This window comes from Epargyreus clarus, unplaced genomic scaffold (assembly GCF_041222505.1).
Source record: "Epargyreus clarus isolate Ecla_fem2 unplaced genomic scaffold, WU_Ecla_fem_2.2 ptg000012l, whole genome shotgun sequence".
Taxonomy (NCBI): Eukaryota; Metazoa; Arthropoda; class Insecta; order Lepidoptera; family Hesperiidae; genus Epargyreus; species Epargyreus clarus.
In genome coordinates, this window is record NW_027332220.1 from 5,624,474 (window position 1) to 5,642,778 (window position 18,305).

The 18,305-nt window shown below is 37.0% G+C and overlaps 1 protein-coding gene across 2 annotated transcripts; it reads right to left on the minus strand.

Annotated features, from left to right (window-relative positions):
- Positions 1–3,930: 3,930 nt before the first annotated feature.
- On the minus strand, positions 3,931–16,453 carry LOC140746219 (uncharacterized). 2 transcript variants are annotated; one of them, XM_073078272.1, is made up of 7 exons: positions 16,332–16,453; positions 11,222–11,402; positions 7,542–7,695; positions 6,486–6,606; positions 5,550–5,681; positions 5,021–5,234; positions 3,931–4,253 (listed from the first exon to the last, which is right to left on the minus strand). In XM_073078272.1, exons 2-7 carry the CDS (start codon positions 11,388–11,390, stop codon positions 4,099–4,101), a joined length of 945 nt encoding a protein of 314 aa, XP_072934373.1. In that variant the 5' UTR covers positions 11,391–11,402; positions 16,332–16,453; the 3' UTR covers positions 3,931–4,098. The 2 variants fall into 2 exon arrangements, with proteins under 2 accessions (XP_072934373.1, XP_072934374.1); XM_073078273.1 differs by having other exon boundaries at positions 11,222–11,399; positions 16,332–16,450.
- Positions 16,454–18,305: the final 1,852 nt, after the last annotated feature.

Genomic DNA, 18,305 nt, shown 5'->3' on the forward strand with positions numbered 1-18,305 from the left:
TAAAAATTTAAAAAATGTTTCTAGTATTATATCTTTTTTTTCTTTACGAGGGGGATACCTTCAAAACGTACCTGACGATGTGGGAGCAACACCGGGTTATGTAGCATGTTTACAGCACTAAAACCTCCCGATGGCCGTCCTCAACGCTTGTTGAACAACGAAGAACTCCGGGATCTCCGGCAGAACACGACCTTCTCCAAGCGCTATGCTCCGATCGGGCTCTGCCCTGGGGGAGTAGTGTTCGCTCCTCCCACACCATCTGGTGTTTACGACGGTATGCGTACACATACCGCCGTCCTTCCCGGGGTCGCTTACTGGACGGTTCGAGCTCCCTCTCTTGCCGCCTGCAACCCCGGAAGCGCCCTTTTAGTCGCCTCTTACGACAGGCAGGGGATACCGTAGCTCTATTCTAGTCCCGGAACTAGGTACAGGGTCAAACTAGCATTATACTTAACTATACATAAAATAAATAAAATTAACTAGTAGTTATATAAAATAGTGGTCGGAAGCATTTATTTTTAGTAAGTTTACTTTAAAGTATTTGAACGTTTAATAGGTTCGCTAAACGATTTACATAAGGAGGTTATCAATTCGACCTATTCTTTCTATATACTTGATAACTATGATAGTGCCTAATCATAGCTATTATTTTGTTTTTAACCTGATTATTTTTTACTGTATATTTTTGTATATTTTTGTATGCATTTTTGTGTATATTCTCTTTTTTTTTAAACTTAAGTAGTTTTTAACATCTGATATTGTATTGTTGTTTTTGTGTCATTATATGAGTGTTATGTGTAGTGAAGTAAAGGTTAACATGGTATTAATAACTTAAAGTTCCTCATTTTTAAGAGAAGTAATAAAATAATTTACTAGCATTAAAAATAATAGGGAAAAGCTGAACCTTCACTAATATTGACTGGTCCAAACTACATTTACTATTTTATGGGTTCCGTGCCACGAGGGTAAAAACGGCACCCTATTACTAAGACTTCGCTGTTGTCCGTCTGTCCATCTGTCACAGGGCTCTATCTCTGGAACCATCATAGATAGACACTTGAAATTTATAGAAAGGATGCATACCGGTGGCCGCTATAACAAAAAATACTGAAAATAAAATAAAATTGAATATTAAAGGGGGTCTCTTATACAACAAACCGGTATTTTTCGGCATTTTTCGATATAACTGTTAAACCGTACTAGGAAGACAGTGGAAATTTAATCCGTTTACTACTACAACTGCTATTATAATAAATACAAATATAGAAGAATAGAAGATATATTAATATGGTTATTTTATAAAAATAAGTAAAATATAATGAACATTTGGTGGTACGGAAGCCTGCTCGTGCGAGTTCGACTCGTACTTGGCGAATTATTATAATATGGAAGACGCAAGCGCGCATGCTGTCATATCATGGCAAGACGCTACTGCTACTGCTGTCCATGGACATCTGTACCCTTACCATGAGTTTTCAAAACATCCCACAATTTTACGTTACGTTTACTCAATTAAATATCCTGTTCCGTTTGCTTCAGTAGACTGAGTAAACGTAACAATAAGTAAATGCTCAAGTCTTTATTATTGCCTCACATGTTAAACAAGTGATTTAATTAAAAAATCAAAAACCCGACTGCACTAAAAAGGCCTAAGTAGAATTTCCAAAAACAGTGAAATAGGCATTTCATTATTTTTATCCAGAAAGCCAAATACAAAGTTTCAGAATAGGTATCTGCTTCAAAATCAAAATATGGTCAAAAAATATTATCCTATTTTATCCTCGTAATGCTAATTTACGCTATATAAAGAAGCTATGTGTAAAATTACAGCACGCGTTCAGCGGTTTCCCTTTGGGTTGATCTATGGCACAGCAACTTACTCATTTAGTCAGACAGTCACCTCGACGTGTTATACATGTACATTTTACATGTATATATTATATAATGTATGTGTAATCTCCTTTTAGTTTCCTTTGTTTTTATACCCTACTCGATAGGTTTTGGTTAACTTTTTTTAAAATGTGTTACTATCTCGCATAAAGTCCACAATTTACGCTCTATAAAATATTTACCTAAAGTAATACAAAGTTCCAGTCATTATTTTGCCTCGTTAGGGATAGAATTTCTTTATTTTTATCCATCAAGCCAGATACAAAATTTCATAGTGTTTGCTTCAAAATTGACTGATGGTCAAATGAACTTTTAACCCTTATTTTACCCTCTACGGGGTTAATTTTTCGGAAGGGGATAAATAAGTGAGTACTTGTTCCTATCCAGAAAGCCAAATACGAAATTTTATAGTAGTTGCTTCAAAAATAAAGGATTTCAAAAAAACTGACATCCCTTATTTTACCCTTTTAGGAGTAGAATTTCCAAAAGGCCTTTCTTAGTACTTATTCACGCTATATACCGAATCTATGTGAAAAATTTCAGAACTCTAAATTGAGCGGTTTTGGCTGTACGTTGATTTCTGAAAAATGAAAAAGTTATTTAGTTTGTCAGTCAGTCAGTCACCTTGCTATTTTATATATATACAAATATGTTTTTATAATCTCCGTTTAATTTCCTTTCATTTGATACCCTACTCGATAAGTTCGGGTAACATTTTTTTTTAAATATGTTCGTATTTCGCGCCAAAAATCCGCCATTTTGAATTTTTTCTTCTAACACCTATCTAAGGACACTCGGGTCATTGATACGAATATAATGACACATTAATTGTCGAAATTCATCCAGCCGTTTGTTAGATCGGATCAAATAAAGAAAGACAAACATACAAGATACGCGCGAAAAACATAACCCTTCCTTGGCAGTCGGGTAAAAAGGGAGTCAAAACATAAAGCGCCATTTTGTCAATTTAGACATTTAATGTTACGTTACTGACACTTTAGGTTTGATACAATCCGCTAGGGGCGCTGATTGGAAATTGTATGGGCAAATACGTAAACAAATACCAAAAGATTCCTATTTGTCAAAACGTAAAAACTCACGGTAAGGGTACAGGGCGCGACGTCGTAACTTTCCACGACGTCATAACGTGCCACGACTCGACGCCGTATCACGTGTTTATGTTTAGCTTGTACTCCATGATTAAAACTTATATTTTGCAAACTTATGTGTTAAAACAAAGAAGTGCTGTGTCAGAGGACGCCACCTTCATTATATTATGATTATTTAGCAGTTTAAGTTAACGTAGAATTACTCATTAGTCATAAATAAGGCTAGATCGTAATTAATATAAAGTACCTATTAGTCACTTGGTACTTTATACAAACAAAAAAAAAAAAATATTTTGCAAATGTAATTTGAACCACTTTGAAAACATTATTATTTATAGTCGGATTTCTCACAAAAAACATTGCATATAAAAACATATGATATACGAAGACGTGATAAACAAGCAGAAAAAATATATGAATAGGTGTAAAATTATTTCTTATTTAATAAGTTAACAATGGGATCAATTATAAATTCATCATTAGAGTTTTGTAATTAAAAATATTGTCGGTATTGTAATTCCATTGACTGATTGCAAAAACATTAACAAAAGTAGGTAGGTACTAAAAACTAAAAAACCTACCCGAAAAAAATTAAAAATATAGCTATAGGCCGTTCGTATATCGTAAAATATATTTCACATTGTCATTTCTCCGGAAGGTAATGTTTTTCGATCGTATGTAAGTATGTATGTCTCATTATTTGGCACGCCGGCTTGATGGATTTTCACATATGAGGTGTAGTCGGATTCGTCTAAAAGGTGGAAGTGACTGTATTTCTCTACTTATTATTGCAATGCGTATATGCCTTTTAGAAATCCTAATGATAGACCCTTTAACTTGATATTCATATTGAAGGATTCGGAAATAACTCCAAGAATGGTATTTCACAGTGACAGTTTTGTTCAGTATTAGGATAAATAAAAAATCTCAATAATAAACTAACATTTTAATTTTCCCCACAAATCACATTCATAATTTAAAAATCCGTTTTTTAAAAACCAAGTCCTTATGAACTATAGAAATAGGTGTACTTAGCTGTCAACATACTAATTTTAAAATGACCTTAAACGCTACTTATTTTTATCAGCCATTATATAAATTAATCTACATTCAGTTTTCTAAAAGATCCGGGCATTCCCAAATATTCTTCATTGAATTTCGCCGTTGTCCTTTTTGACTCGTCAGCTACCCATTTATCTGAGTCTTGAATTATTTTCATACATTCTTTAGTTTTCAGTAAATCTTTCCATTGTGCTGTAAGGAAAAAATATTATTTCAAAGTAAGTTTGTATCGTCATCGTCGTCAACCCATTGGTGGTAGAACCTTCTGTGGTTCCACTTCGGCGGCACCACCGCCACACCTATTTCTGCCTAATAACAGCAGGGTTACACGCTGCTGTGTTCTGGTTTGAAGGGTGTGGCAAGGGAGACTATTCTGGGCTTAGTTCTCAGGAGCAGTGGCTCATCTGTGGCCGACCTCAGGTAGGAATCTCATCTTATTTGAAGTTGATTACAGATATCCATAGGCGACAGTAGCCACCTACCATCAGGTGGACTGCATCCTCGTCTGCTACTTCTTTATTATAAAAACTACCGCGGCTGGGTACGGGTGTTCTTCCGGAGTGAGAGGTTCAGGCCACGCTCTACCGCGTTAGCCAAGTGCAAATTGGTAGACTTCACGAACCTCTCAGAACCAGAGGTGTGTTTTGGGGCTTAAAACAAGTAAGTAATAAGGTCGTTTATTATTTAAATCTTATAAAAAACCATGGCCAAGTGCGAATTGGTACACTCGAGTAACGTAATTGAGACTTTCCTTTGGAAATTCTTAGGAATATATTCTTCTATTCTTAGCCATAATTCTTGGAGGCGTTCCAGCCTAATAACCCTCAGGGGTAGCAACGCCTCTATGAATAATCGCAGGTAGGACTAATCTGATCTTATATGGGGTTGATTAAGAATGTCCTTGGGCGGCAGTTGTCACTAACCATAGATGGATTGAATGCTTATATGCTAAAGCTCACCTGCTAACTTAGAACAGGAGATTTCATCTCCACCGTAGTCCACAGGTAATATCTCTTTAGGCACGTGTTTGTGTAGGTCCTCATATGATTGGTGCACGTGTAACCTACTCGCCACCTTCTCCTTGAGACCTTGTTTTAGTATGAACACCACTTTGTCCACAAAGGGTGGTGCATTCAATATGTGAATACCCTTTATTTTTGTTCCGAAGCCCTCCTGTACAAAAAATGACTTTAAATATAATGTTATGTTTGCGTTTTATATACACATAGTCTCACACTTAATTGTATTACTTATGCATTTTTTCTTTTTATATTAATAAAGAATTTGAAAGAACTTTTTTGTTAGTATATATTTTTTGTAATTTTATCTTTGTTCTAAGTCAGCCATCATAAATGTTTCCTTATTTTTTCACTAGTATTAAAATCACCTTTTGCATATCATTGCATAATTTTATTCATTTGTGTATTTATATATTATTTCCAAATGTATTAAGATAAGAATTATAAAATAAAAAGTTCTATACGATACCGTGCATAAAATTTCAGCCTTTTTCAAAGTGAGAGGATTCAACTTGCTAAGAATACCTATGTGTACATTTTTTAGGTCCAAAATATATCTTTCTGATATAAGGTAGTCATGGTGTATTCTGTATTCACCTACCTGTAACAAATATAACAAAATATATAAAATACAATGCATAATAATGATAAAGTCTGCCGAGATGGGTCCCTATCGAAGTGAGAGGTTTATGCTGTCCATCGCGCTGGCCAAATGCGGATTGGTAGACAGCTTTGATTTTTTGTTGTCAAAGAACTTTCAGGTGTTTATTTCCTCAATTTGTTTTTCTTCACTGGTAGGTAATATACTGCGAGTGATATTTAATTTATAATATACACCTAAGTTTATTGAACTTCATAGTCCTCAGAGTTTCAACCACTATGTTATTAACACGAAGTGTATGTAAAAATATAAAATTAATCATCTTAATTCTCCTTTAGCACTAAAACTAATTTTGCGCAAACGTTGTATCGTTTGCGCAAAATTAGTTTTAGTGCTTATTGCTATTATTTATTTAAAGTTTAAATAATTACTGTTGATTAAAATTAGGTAAGAATGTATTTTTGCTACATATCCGCCATGTGGGGTTTTTCATGTTTTGGCTCGAACTATGTTTTTTTGGAGTAGCAGACGAGCATGCATTCTACCTGATGGTAAGTGGCCACTGCCGCTCATGCACATCTGTATTCAACCCCAGAGAGGTATAGATATTCCTACCTTATCGGCCGCAGATGCTCTACCCCTGAGGACTAAGCTGGAATGCCTCAGAAAAGTATGCCTCCCTTAAAACAAATTTCAAACTAAAACTTTTGCATTTTTTTTTAATAATCACGAATATTTTTTGCATAAGTTGGCAGAACCTTGCCATAATTCAGGATAGGTTGCAACGAACTAAAGAATACATACCAAGAAACAGTACCGCAGATAGGTCAAAATAGAGAAATCTTCTAGTTTGTCTGTCACAAACTGTGTAATCATAACTCTTGTTTGGTCGGTAGGGCATGTTTTAGGCAGCGGTATGTAGTTACTGTAAATATAAAAAATATACAAACATGAAATAAAGGCAAAAAACATTACTTTGTGTATCTTTGCATTGTACAAACAACCTTATTCATGTGGATTTTATATATAAGGCAATCAACGAAATCCTGATGGCTGGGGTTCAAAATAAATAAATATATGTACCTTGGAATCGATTCAAACTTTACTGCCCAGCTCAAGAAAAAATTCTTAACACTATTTTTTGCAATTGCAAAAAAGATTGTAATGCCAAATGTGGCTGTAGAAAAGTAAGGTTACAGTGTTCTTCAGCGTGTGCCAATTGCCACGTTCTGTATTGCTCAAATGTTTAAATAAATACAAGAGAGGAAGATTCTTGTGATTTTGATGAAGTGAACTTATTCGTCTTCATTTGAACAATTTCTGAACAAGAGATTTTTTCTGATTGAGCAAGAGGAAGAAGAAAAAGACGAAGAATAAATCTAAGAAAGCATGATTGTTTTAGTTGAGTATAAATCAGACTAAAGTAACAAAGAAAAATTAGAACGACAGTTGAATTCAATAACCAATACCAATAATCTTCATACTATCAAATATTGTCCCTGAAAATAATATCATAAAGGTTCGTGGAATAGTCCTACCGGGGAAACTAAGTTAAAATCGCGCTGAGTACACTATTTCACAGGTGGTGTGGAAATATGTGCATATACAAGTGCAATATCTAGATAATGGTAGGTCTTAGAGAAAAAAATAATAAGCATCATATTACAAAAAAAAAATACGTTTGACCGAATAAGTGCCGACGCACACTTGGGGTCGATGAGGACTTCTGGCACTTTATTTGTAATTGTAAACTGAAGGTCTCCATTGAAATTTAGCTTTCCCAGAATTATTGTTATTTCAATTGTCTAAATCGACCGGACTACAGTGTATAAATAAAAAATTATGAATATAATAGCTTACACTATATCCCAAAACTTCTCGAATTCTTCTACAGTTCTATTCAAACAAAGATCCGGCATCATTCCTCTTGAGGTTAGTAGCCTGTCAATATGCTTCTTGGTACCCTCAAGTGATCCTTTGGCAAGCAAAATAAGACGTTCCAACATGCTACGATCTGAAAAAATATTGACAAGAAATTAAATTTTTGTTGTGAAAATTTCTTTAGCGGCGTTGTGCACTTTTTGTGATAGGTAAAAAATGTTAGAATAGGGCTACGGTGTCCCCTGCCTGTCGTAAGAGGCGACTAAAAGGGGGCTTCCGGGGTTGCCGGCGGCAAGAGTGGCAGCTCGAACCGTCCGGAGAACAACCCCGGGAAGGACGGCGGCATGTGTGGTCGCATGCCGTCGTAAACACTAGGTGTGCGGGTGGAACATAAAGTGCTCCCCCCAGGGCAGAGCCCGACCGGGGCATCGCGCTCGGAGGACTCCGGTTGTGTTCCATTGGAGATCCCGGAGTTCTCCACCAAGCGCTGAGGACGGCCACCGGGGGGTTTTAGTGCGGTAAAAATCCCACATAACCCGGCGTCGCTCCCACGTCGTCGGGTACCTTTTGAAGGTTCCCCCTCGAAAAAAAAAAGGTAAAAAATTTTAAACTCCCGTCAGGATCATGTGTCCTGATCGAAAATTCGTAAGACGGCAAAGGAGCAAAAGTCAAGATGTCATCCGGTGGCAGCATAAAATATCAAATATGTCAATGGGTGTTAGTTTCATTTTTTATTTATTATATTTTACTAGTGGAGCCCGCGGCTTCGCCCGCATTTCAAAGATATAATATGACATACATAAAACAGAAAATTCGTACTTTCATTGGAATGACAGTGGTGCCATCTGTCGAAATTTAGTCTTACCAACTCCCAAACCTTCGTGGGCTCTTGGACAACAACTCTGCAAAAGATCATCACTTGATCAAATGCATAGTTTTCGATTCTATAAAATGTATATAGACAAATATTCATTTTTATATAAATAAATAGATGATCAACTAATGGATAAGTAAAGTAACTGTAGGTAAAATCGAAAATCGAAAATCGAATTTCCATCTTCTGGGTTGAAAGATCGATTCACTGAATCGATCCATTACTGGAGTCCGTTCTAGTGGGATTTCCGAGATAAAAACTATCTTTGTACAAAATTCCATTCAAATCGGTTCAGTGGTGTAGCCGTGAAAAAGAGACAGACAGACAGTTAATTCCACATTTATAATATTAGTAAGGATTATTCAGGTTAGGTTTCGAAAGTTTTCACGTCTGCCGGCACTCCTGGATAGCAACCTATTAATTTTTTTTCTAAGACATGATTCTTATCCACTAAGCCCAGTGGGCGTCCTCATCGCTACGAGTAGGACTTAGGAGTCTCCGACGAAATACATCCTGAGTCCTCTAAGCGTGAAACCCTATTAGGCATCTGCCCAGATGAGCTTTTACGCTCACCACACCTTGGTGTATACGATATACCGTTCTTTTTAAGGGTCGCTGGCTGGACGGTTTGAGCTCTCACTCTTGACACTCGCAATCCCAGTAAGTCATTTTAGTTGCTACTTTAGACAAGCAGGGAATACCATAGCTCTATTCTGGCCCGAAACTACAGATACAAATTTTTAGGTAGGTACCTGACACCAATAACCATTTTAAACTAAAAAAAAAAAGGTACCTGACACCAATAACCATTTTAAACTAAATTGACCTTAGAGCGGTCATTAACCTTGATGACGTCCGTATCAGTCACACACATGCAAATGACTAAATTGTAAACATTATAATTATATAACATTATAATTATATATCGTTGTATTAGAAAAATATGTTAAATAATTTATCTGTTTAAATTTTTTTATATTGAACAAATGTACGAATAATTACGAATGAATGAAATGTATTATTTTGAATCGAATTGTCTACTCTATAAGGATGTCTATTGTCTAATCTAATCTAACATATCCAAGACATTCCAATTTAGTCCTCAGGAGTAACAACGCATATTTAGCCGACTCTAATCTTATTTAAAAAAAACCTCTCTCGATCGAGGGGTCTGAGGTTCAAATCCCAGGTTTCCTGATTTTGAAATCTAAGTGCGTATTAGAAATTAATCATCACTTGCTTAAAAAGTGAAGGAAAAAATCGTGAAGAAACCTGCATAACTAAAAGATTTATAAAAAAAATCTTAAATGTATGTGAAGTCTACCAATCCGCACTTGGCCAGCGCAGACTAGACTATGGCCTAATCCTTCTCATTCTCAGAGGAGACCCGTGCCCAGTAGTGGGACACTAATGGGTTGATGATGATGACAGATGTCCATGGACGGCAATAGCCCCCTACCATCAGATGAATTGCATGCTCGATTTCTATTTCAATAATATAAAAAAATGAATTATCGTTTAAGTTAAAACACCAACAAACAAAGCCGAGGTAAAACGTAGAGAGAAAAACACAGTTATACTTAGATATCTACAGCCGATATTTTAATTAAATATTTCAATTACCTCCGATGTTTATCTATTTCTGTCATTGATTGTATATTTCCTTGTGAAGGAAATCAATAATGTTAAACATGAATGAAGAATGCGGTAAATCTTAACCTACTTGCATGGCTCGCTAATTTATGCTCGTAATTAAAAATCTATCCAACGTTTTGCCTACCAAAGATAAATGTTACGACATGACAAAGGCGTTAATCTTAACGAATTGATTATAACATTTTATTACCTTTATATGTAAGCAATCATCCTACTCTTCCTTAACTTATGACAACCATCTTATATATAAAATTCTCGTGTCAAAATGTTAGTTAACGTACTCCTCCGAAACGGCTTTACCGATTTTGACCAAATTTTATATGCATATTCAGTAGGTCTGAGAATCGGCTACTATTTATTTTTCATACCCCGTAGTGATAAGGGTTCTTCACCCTTAACATTTTGTTATTAATATGGCAACACAACGTTTGCCGGGTCAGCTAGTATTATTATAAATGAAATTCTCAATAGATGCGAAATTAACGATATTTTTAGTATGAGCCTTTTGGTGATAAATTCGTGCGATTCAAAATCGGTGTACATGGGCGGGATATCTGTAATCAACCACAGATAATATTAGATTTCTACCTGAGATCAGCCTCAAGTGCCTCGTTACCCTAAGGATTAGGTAGAAACGCCTCGGGTATTTATAACAAATACAATCGAACGGGACTTACACTGTCTACTACATAATGTTATGAAGTTTAAATTATACTCATTAATTAAAAAAATAATAAGGGTTCCGCTTAAAATAAATCAAAAGTCTCTCCCGAGTAGGTTTACATTTAAACGCGGGTGAAACCGGGCACAGCTCGAACTTTTGAAGGTGGTAGAACCCTTCGTGGTTCGATTCCGGCTGCACCACCGCCACACCTATTTCTGCCTGTGACAGCAGTGTTAGGCGCTGCTGTGTTCCCTTTTGAAGGGTGTGGTTAGGGAGACATACTTTTCCGAGGTGTCCCAGCTTAGTCCTCGGCGGTAGCGGCGCATCTGAAGCCGACTTCAGGTAGGAATATCTAATCCTATCTGGGGTTGATTGCAGATGTCCATGGGCGGCAGTAACCACATACCATCAGGTGGACTCGTCTGCTATTCCTATATTATAAAAAAAAATTAAAAAGTGTCCTACCTATATAGGCGTACGCTTCAACCAAATGGTCCTGTTTCTTGCACCATTCGTCTATAGCATCCAGATGGTCCTGGATCATCTTGACGTCATCCAGGCCGCAGCTCGCCCGCACCTTCTTAATGTCTTGCTCAGTCACTATTATAAGGGGATGTTGCGGTATCGTCTCCATTTTTATTCCCTGCTGGAAATAAAAGCATATTTATTAAAGAGTGGTCATAGGATTACACGCTAAAAAATCTAAGTGTGTTACTGTCTTTCTATTACGGTTAAGATAAAATCCTGTGACAGACGCAAGGACTGAGGCCTAGTAATAGGGTTCCATTTTTTTACCGATTGGATACGGAATCCTAAAAAAGCGTATCATAAATATATAGTGATTAATTGACCACAATGATGTGGTCTGAAATAGCTCTACAATTTACAGTTACTCTACAGCTCTACAGTTATAATAGTTAATCATCAACCTATTATTGTCTCACTGCTGGGCACGGGTCTCCTCTTAGAATGAGAAGGATTAGGCCATAGTCCACTGCGCTGGCCAAGTGTGTATTGGTAGACTTCACATACCTTTGAAAACTTTTTTTAAAGATTTCGAAAGTCCGTTTCCTCGCGATATTTTCCTTCTCCGTTTAAGCAAGAGCCAAATAATTTCCAATACGCACATATCTTTGAAAAATTAGAGGTGCGTGCTTGGGATTTGAACCTCGGACCGTCGATCAAAAGGCCGAGTTTCTTAACTACTAGGCTATCACTACTGTCACAATAGTTAAACCCACTTAAATGCAAAACATACAGTATGTCATTACTAAGCTATTATACTTATTACTAAGTGTGAAAATGAAGTATAATTATATTTATTTTAATGCCTTTGTTATTCTAAGTAATGGTGACCTCTCATTATTGTCTTTACTTAACTTCGTGACCTTTGGGTTTACTTTATGTAATAGTAGTTCAAGGTGAATTGTAATGCAGATGACCTTTTAGTCATCATCTCTTAATATGTAGATCTAATTATTTTGTAATTATGTGTCTGAAGATCGCTTTTAATATAGACGGATATAACGAGCTTACAGTCCACCTAACTGTGAGTGGCTACTGCCACCTATGGACATCTTTTATAAGCCCCAGATAAAAAATAAAATAAATAAACGCTTTCTACACTCACAGCCCCACACTAGGATTCCCTGTGTCGTGGTTGCCATGGACACACACATATACAAATACACAAACACCCAGACCCAGAAACAGAAATCTAAATTCATCATTTAGATATCTGTCTGGCCGGGGATCTAGCCCGGGACTCTTTGCGCGTCACGGGTATGATGGCCGCTCCGCCACGCGGGTCGTCAAAGATTCCTGAATTAGACCACATACATATATGTTTGTGCCTCGATCAAACTTGGAATGCCTCAGATGTATGTCTCTCTTACCACACCGTTTAACGCAGAACACAGCAGCTATTAACACTGCTGTTTTAAGGCAGAAATAGATTGTAGCGGTGGTAGTCAAACCACAAAGGGTACTAACCTAAAACACTTATTCGTGTATCACACCTTTCATCGCATCATTTATTGCATGTATGTATATTTGTTTAGGTATTTTACCTAATTGGTAGTGGTTGGAACGCAGTCTGTTAATCGAGAGGCCCAAGGTTTGAACCACAGACTGTACCTGATTGTTCAAAGTTATGTGCGTATTATAAATTAATTATTACGTGCTTTAACGGTGAAGGAAAATACCCTGAGGAAACTGTACACTAGTGAAAACTTTTAAAAATGTTGAAGTCTATCAATGGCCCGATATATGCGCGCACCTCTGCATCTGCACAACTGAGAAATCTAAAATATGTGAAGTCTACCAATATGCACTTGGCCAGTGCGGTGGGATACTAACGGATGATGGATTGAAAGACTTTGCGAGACTTCGCAACAGTAGCTACCTTCATAAAAAACGGAAAAACCAAGCAAACACTTAAAAAATGTTATCAAGTAGGTACTTACTTGTCCGTAAATGGTGCTATATTTACATACGTACTTAGACGCTTCACGGAAAACTTCTAAGGTCTTTTATAAAGCGAAACAATGTAATTAGTAGCACAAGATCGGATCATATTTATAGATTATAGACTTCAAGAACATCGTGTTATTTTACCTTTAAATTAAAATAGATAATCATCAACGATCCATTATTGTCCCACTACTGGACACGGGTCTGCTCTCAGAGTGAGAAGGATTAGGCTACAGTCCACCGCGCTGGCCAAGTGCATATTGGGAAACTTCACATACCTTTGAGGTTTTTTTAATAAATCTCACAGGCGTGACAGTTTTCCCACGATGTGTTCCTTCATCGTTTTAAGCAAGTGATCATTTATTTCTATTTACATATAACTTTGAAAAACTAGAGGTACGTGCCTGGGATTTGAACCTCGGACCCCTCGATCGAGAGACCGAGTTTCTTACTGACTTGGCTATCACTGCTACTTAATATAGATAGTTATATTATACTTGAAACTCAGCATTCCAATTGAAGTATCAGAGTTTTTATCCCAGGCACGCTCTTCTGATTTTTCAGTGTATATTAGAAATAAAATATTATTTGCATTTACAGTATAAGAAAAAATCACGTGAAAACTGCATACCTGAGAGATCTTATTATAAAAAGAAAGAATAGAAACTAAATGTACGCACGTGGCCCACGCGGTGGACTTTGGTCTAATCCTTCTTTAAGAACAGATCCGTGCTCAGCGATGAAATAATAATGAATAAGATCTATATGTCCTATATATTTAAAATCATAATAAAAAGTTACATTGTTAAGCAAATTGTTAGTATTAATTGTTACTTCTATTAATCTTTGCATTAATTCTAATGCTGGGACGACGCTTGAAAATAGTCTCCACCGGGTAATCTGCCATCAGAACTCATTAAGCTCATTGACCTTATGAGAACTCATCGTTTATATCAATTATATCGACATAAAAATATACAACATGTATTCATTATAATGTAAAACTCTTATTCAATGAAGCGTATGAAGCATAATGTAAAGTAACGCCATTTAACTTTGTGTATTATTTACTTTGTAAGTAACGAGCAGTACTTACTATAAGTATTGGTGTAAATGTTAATAGTGGACTGATATCTAGATCAGACATTTAGATTAGACATTTTCTACTTATTTCGATATTTTTTTTTTGTCTATGTAAAAAATAAGTTTTCGTTTTAGTTTTAAAAATTGTTCTTTTTAAAGGACGTTGTCCTCGAAAAATATAATAGAACCGCTAGACTACAGCGACACCTATCGGGTCCAAAAGTCCTATCTTTCAAGCTGGTTTATTATAAAAATCAAAATATTTTATTCAAAGTATAGGACATAATTATTTTTTAACAATAAATCTATCAGTAAGTACTTCTTAAGGCGTTGTCGTTTTGGAGTAAAAGCGGCGAAAGAAACTCTATTGCACACATCTTTTGATAAAAATTTCATACATAATGATGCTAATAAATGTGGAATTAGAACCACTTCAGACCAAACAATTTTATTGGTTAAGGCAATACTTATTTTATTATGTTCTATTTCACACAGCGCTTGTTTAGTAACCTATTTACTTTAAAATGTGGCAAATTCCTGATATAAATTTTCATTATTTTTTTAATATAGGCGTGGCGTGGCGTTAGATTCCTACCTGAGGCCGGCCATAAACCCGCCGTTACCCTTGAGGACTAAGCTGGAATGTCTGAAAAGTATGTGTCCCTTACTACATTCGTCAAAGCTGAACACAGCAGCGCTTAATACTGTTGTTATTAGGCAGAGGTAGGTGTGGCGTTGGTGCTTCCGGAGCCAAACCACAGAGGGCACTACCTTCAAAGATTATACTACATTCCAACTATGCAGATAACAAAATCTCTTTGAAATCGGTAGAATTGTATTTGATTAACGTGTGAGCGTGTGTCACGTGATTTTTATAAATACCAACACAACAATAATATAACAATTTAATAAATTTAAATTGAGGTGAAATATTCATTACCTTATAGACATACATGGTCTTGTTAGTGTGATTGTAATAGTAAATTTAATTAGCATGTTTAAAAAACGCTACCTGCTTGGCAAGCAATATGGTGTTTTATCAAGAATTAGGATAAACATATGAATTAATGAAGGAATATTTCCAATGACACCTTGTTGTTTTCCATGATAAGAATGGACGTATACACAATGCACCTTACCGCAATTATTTTTGCCTAATAACACCAATGTTAAGTGCTGCTATGTTACGCTAAGCGTGATAAGGGATACATATTTGTTCAAAGAATACCAAATTAGTTCTCTAGGTTAACAATGCATCTTGTCCCTGTAGTACCGGGACCAGAATAGGGCTACGGTATCCCCTGCCTGTCGTAAGAGGCGACTAAAAGAGGATTGCGGGGTTGCGGGCGACAAGAGTGGGAGCTCAAACCGTCCAGCAAGTGACCCCGGGAAGGACAGCGGTTTGTGTGGTCGCATATCGCTGTAATCACCAGGGGATGCGAGAGGAGCGTAAATTGCTCCCCCCAGGGCAGAACCCGATAGTAGGGCATCGCGTTAGGAGGACTCCGGTTGTGTTCCGTTAGAGATCCTGGAGTTCTCCACCAAAGGAGGCCGCCGAGGACGGCCTCCGGGGGGATTTTAGTGCGGTAAAAGTCCCACATAACCCGGCGTCACTCCCATGGCGTCGGGTACCTTTTGAAGGTTTCCCCCTCGTCAACAACGCATCTATGGCCAACCTTAGGTAAAACTCTATCTTATCTAAAGGTGGTGGAACTACTCGTACTTGAGGTTTGCCTCCGGCGGTACCACAGCCACATCTCCTTATTGTATGCTCGTCTGCTGCTCCTATACGAGTATTATATAAAAAAACTGGGTTGATTACAGATGTCCATGGGTGGCAGTAGCTACTTACCTATCACCAGGTGGATTGTATACTCGTTTAGTCCATTAATATTAAAAAAATATAAACTTTTAACATCTGCAATAGTAGTCCAAACAAAAAATATAAACAAGAAATGTTCCAATTTCTTTGTTTTAGAATAATACATTTAAAAATTAACTCAAAGGAGGAAAAACTTACCTTAACGATACAAGGTGACGAACAAAGAGACAAGTGTTATCGCGTTGTGATTGTATGGTACTGATCTGTAGATCCTACCACGTCTAATAGTTGTGTAAACAGAGCACTGTTGACTAAACAAGGACAGACACGCCAATTGCTAAAACGAAGCGCACATAACGCCGCATTGTGTAGGTCATAACTTGAGGTGATTGTTTTTTTATTCATTCAAATTGAAATAAAGAAACAAAGAAATAAATGTTATTTAATCGGCTTAGTTGCATCTATAATTAATCAATAAAACAATTTAAATAGAGAATCATTACAAAAAGAATATAGCCGAATGCTTACAAGTATAGCTTGTGGTATTCCTATAATTTAAACGAATACAACGACACAGAAGGAGCAGACGAGCATTCAGTTTTCTTCAGTCAGTCAAAAGTGTGTATCCCTTACCACACCCTTCACAGCAGAATACAGCAGCGCTTAACGCTGCTCTTATGAGGCAGAAATAAGTGTGGTGGTGGTGTCGTTTCTACGGGTTCTACCATCTACGGGTTCTAATCATTCTAAAGGGTTCTTTTTTTTGTTTGTTTACGAGGGGGAAACCTTCAAAAGGTACCCGGTGTCGTGGAAGCGACGTAGGGTTATGTGGGATTCATACCGCACTAAAACCCCCCCGGTGGGGCCGTCCTCGGCGCTGCGTAGAGGGCTCCGGGATCTCCAAAAAACGCAACCGGAGCCCTCTTAGCGCGTTGCCCCGTCGGGCTCCGCCAAGGTGAGCTTGGCGCTCGCCACACCATCTGGTGCGTACGACGATATTCGACCACACATACCGTCGTCCTTCCCGGGGCCGCTGGCCGGGCGGTTCGAGCTCCCACCCTTGCCACCCGCAACCCCGGAAGCGCCCTTTTAGTCGCCTCTTACGACAGGCAGGGGATACCGTAGTCCTATTCTGGTCCCGAAACTACAGGGACATTCTAAAGGGTTCCACCACGTTCATAACCTTGTCTATTAACCAAACCAGTGATTTGGGTTGCAGGGCGTGGCAAAGAATAAAATACATACATACGCTCGAAAAACATTGTACTCCGGAGTTGAGTAAAAAAAATTAAAATAGTTTTATATCTTGACACGATTTTAAATATATGAGGTGTCATAATATATGAGGTGTCAATAGACTTGTATATATTGTGAGCACTCCCACACTATATAGGTTATATATTTAAGCAGATTTTGCTTTTTTATTTTATTTTTTATAAAGGTAATAATAATTTTAATCCAAATGTCGTGGTACCTCTGTGGTTCATTCGTAATCTTTGGAGCAATTACAAAATGGTTTGTGCAAATACTGTAGACACAGCTAGTAAACATTGATCATATTCCGGTTACGTCAAACATATCCATTTACTATAGCTTGTCAATACATTGCCACTAAATTCATTTCTTGTGTAAACATAACCTACCGGTGAACAGAGGTTACATAGGTATTTTTATTTTCTTATTTTATAAGATTTTGTACACAGAGAAAGTAATAAATAATGAACATAATAGAAACAAAGTACAAGGGACTGCTTATTTCACAATGAAATTTCTTCCAGCATATTCTGTTGTTGAAACGAGGGAACTGCTTATGGTCCGCGTAAAACTGCTAGTCCGCTCTGAATATAGAAATTGAATCGCGTCGCCATAGCAAATTGTATGACTACACCTGCTCGCAACAACTTCGACGGACTAGCAGTTTGACGAGAACTATACTAATGTAACCCAAAAATATTAAGAAGGATAAATAAAGATAATAGAATGGTGGTAGAATTAGTACTAGTACCAGAAAGGTATCATCGACACATCTATTTATAGTCTAAAGTTCTTGCGCTTCGATGGAAAGGTGTTGATGTTTTCTGACTTACGTATGAGGGTTGGCACATGAGTTATGATAAAATGGTTGCATCTTAAATATCAGCAGTGGCAATACTCGTGATTGGGTTTAGGTAG

What these genes read in the sequence shown, in the direction of transcription:
- LOC140746219 (XM_073078272.1), bottom strand. Translation starts at nt 11,390, where the DNA reads ATGGAGACGATACCGCAACATCCCCTTATAATAGTGACTGAGCAAGAC. An exon ending in TGAAGCGTACGCCTATATAG is followed by an intron (nt 7,696 to 11,221) that starts GTAGGACACTTT and finishes ATATTTTTTCAG; the next exon opens with ATCGTAGCATGTTGGAACGT. An exon ending in ATCTGCGGTACTGTTTCTTG is followed by an intron (nt 5,682 to 6,485) that starts GTATGTATTCTT and finishes TATTTGTTACAG; the next exon opens with GTAGGTGAATACAGAATACA.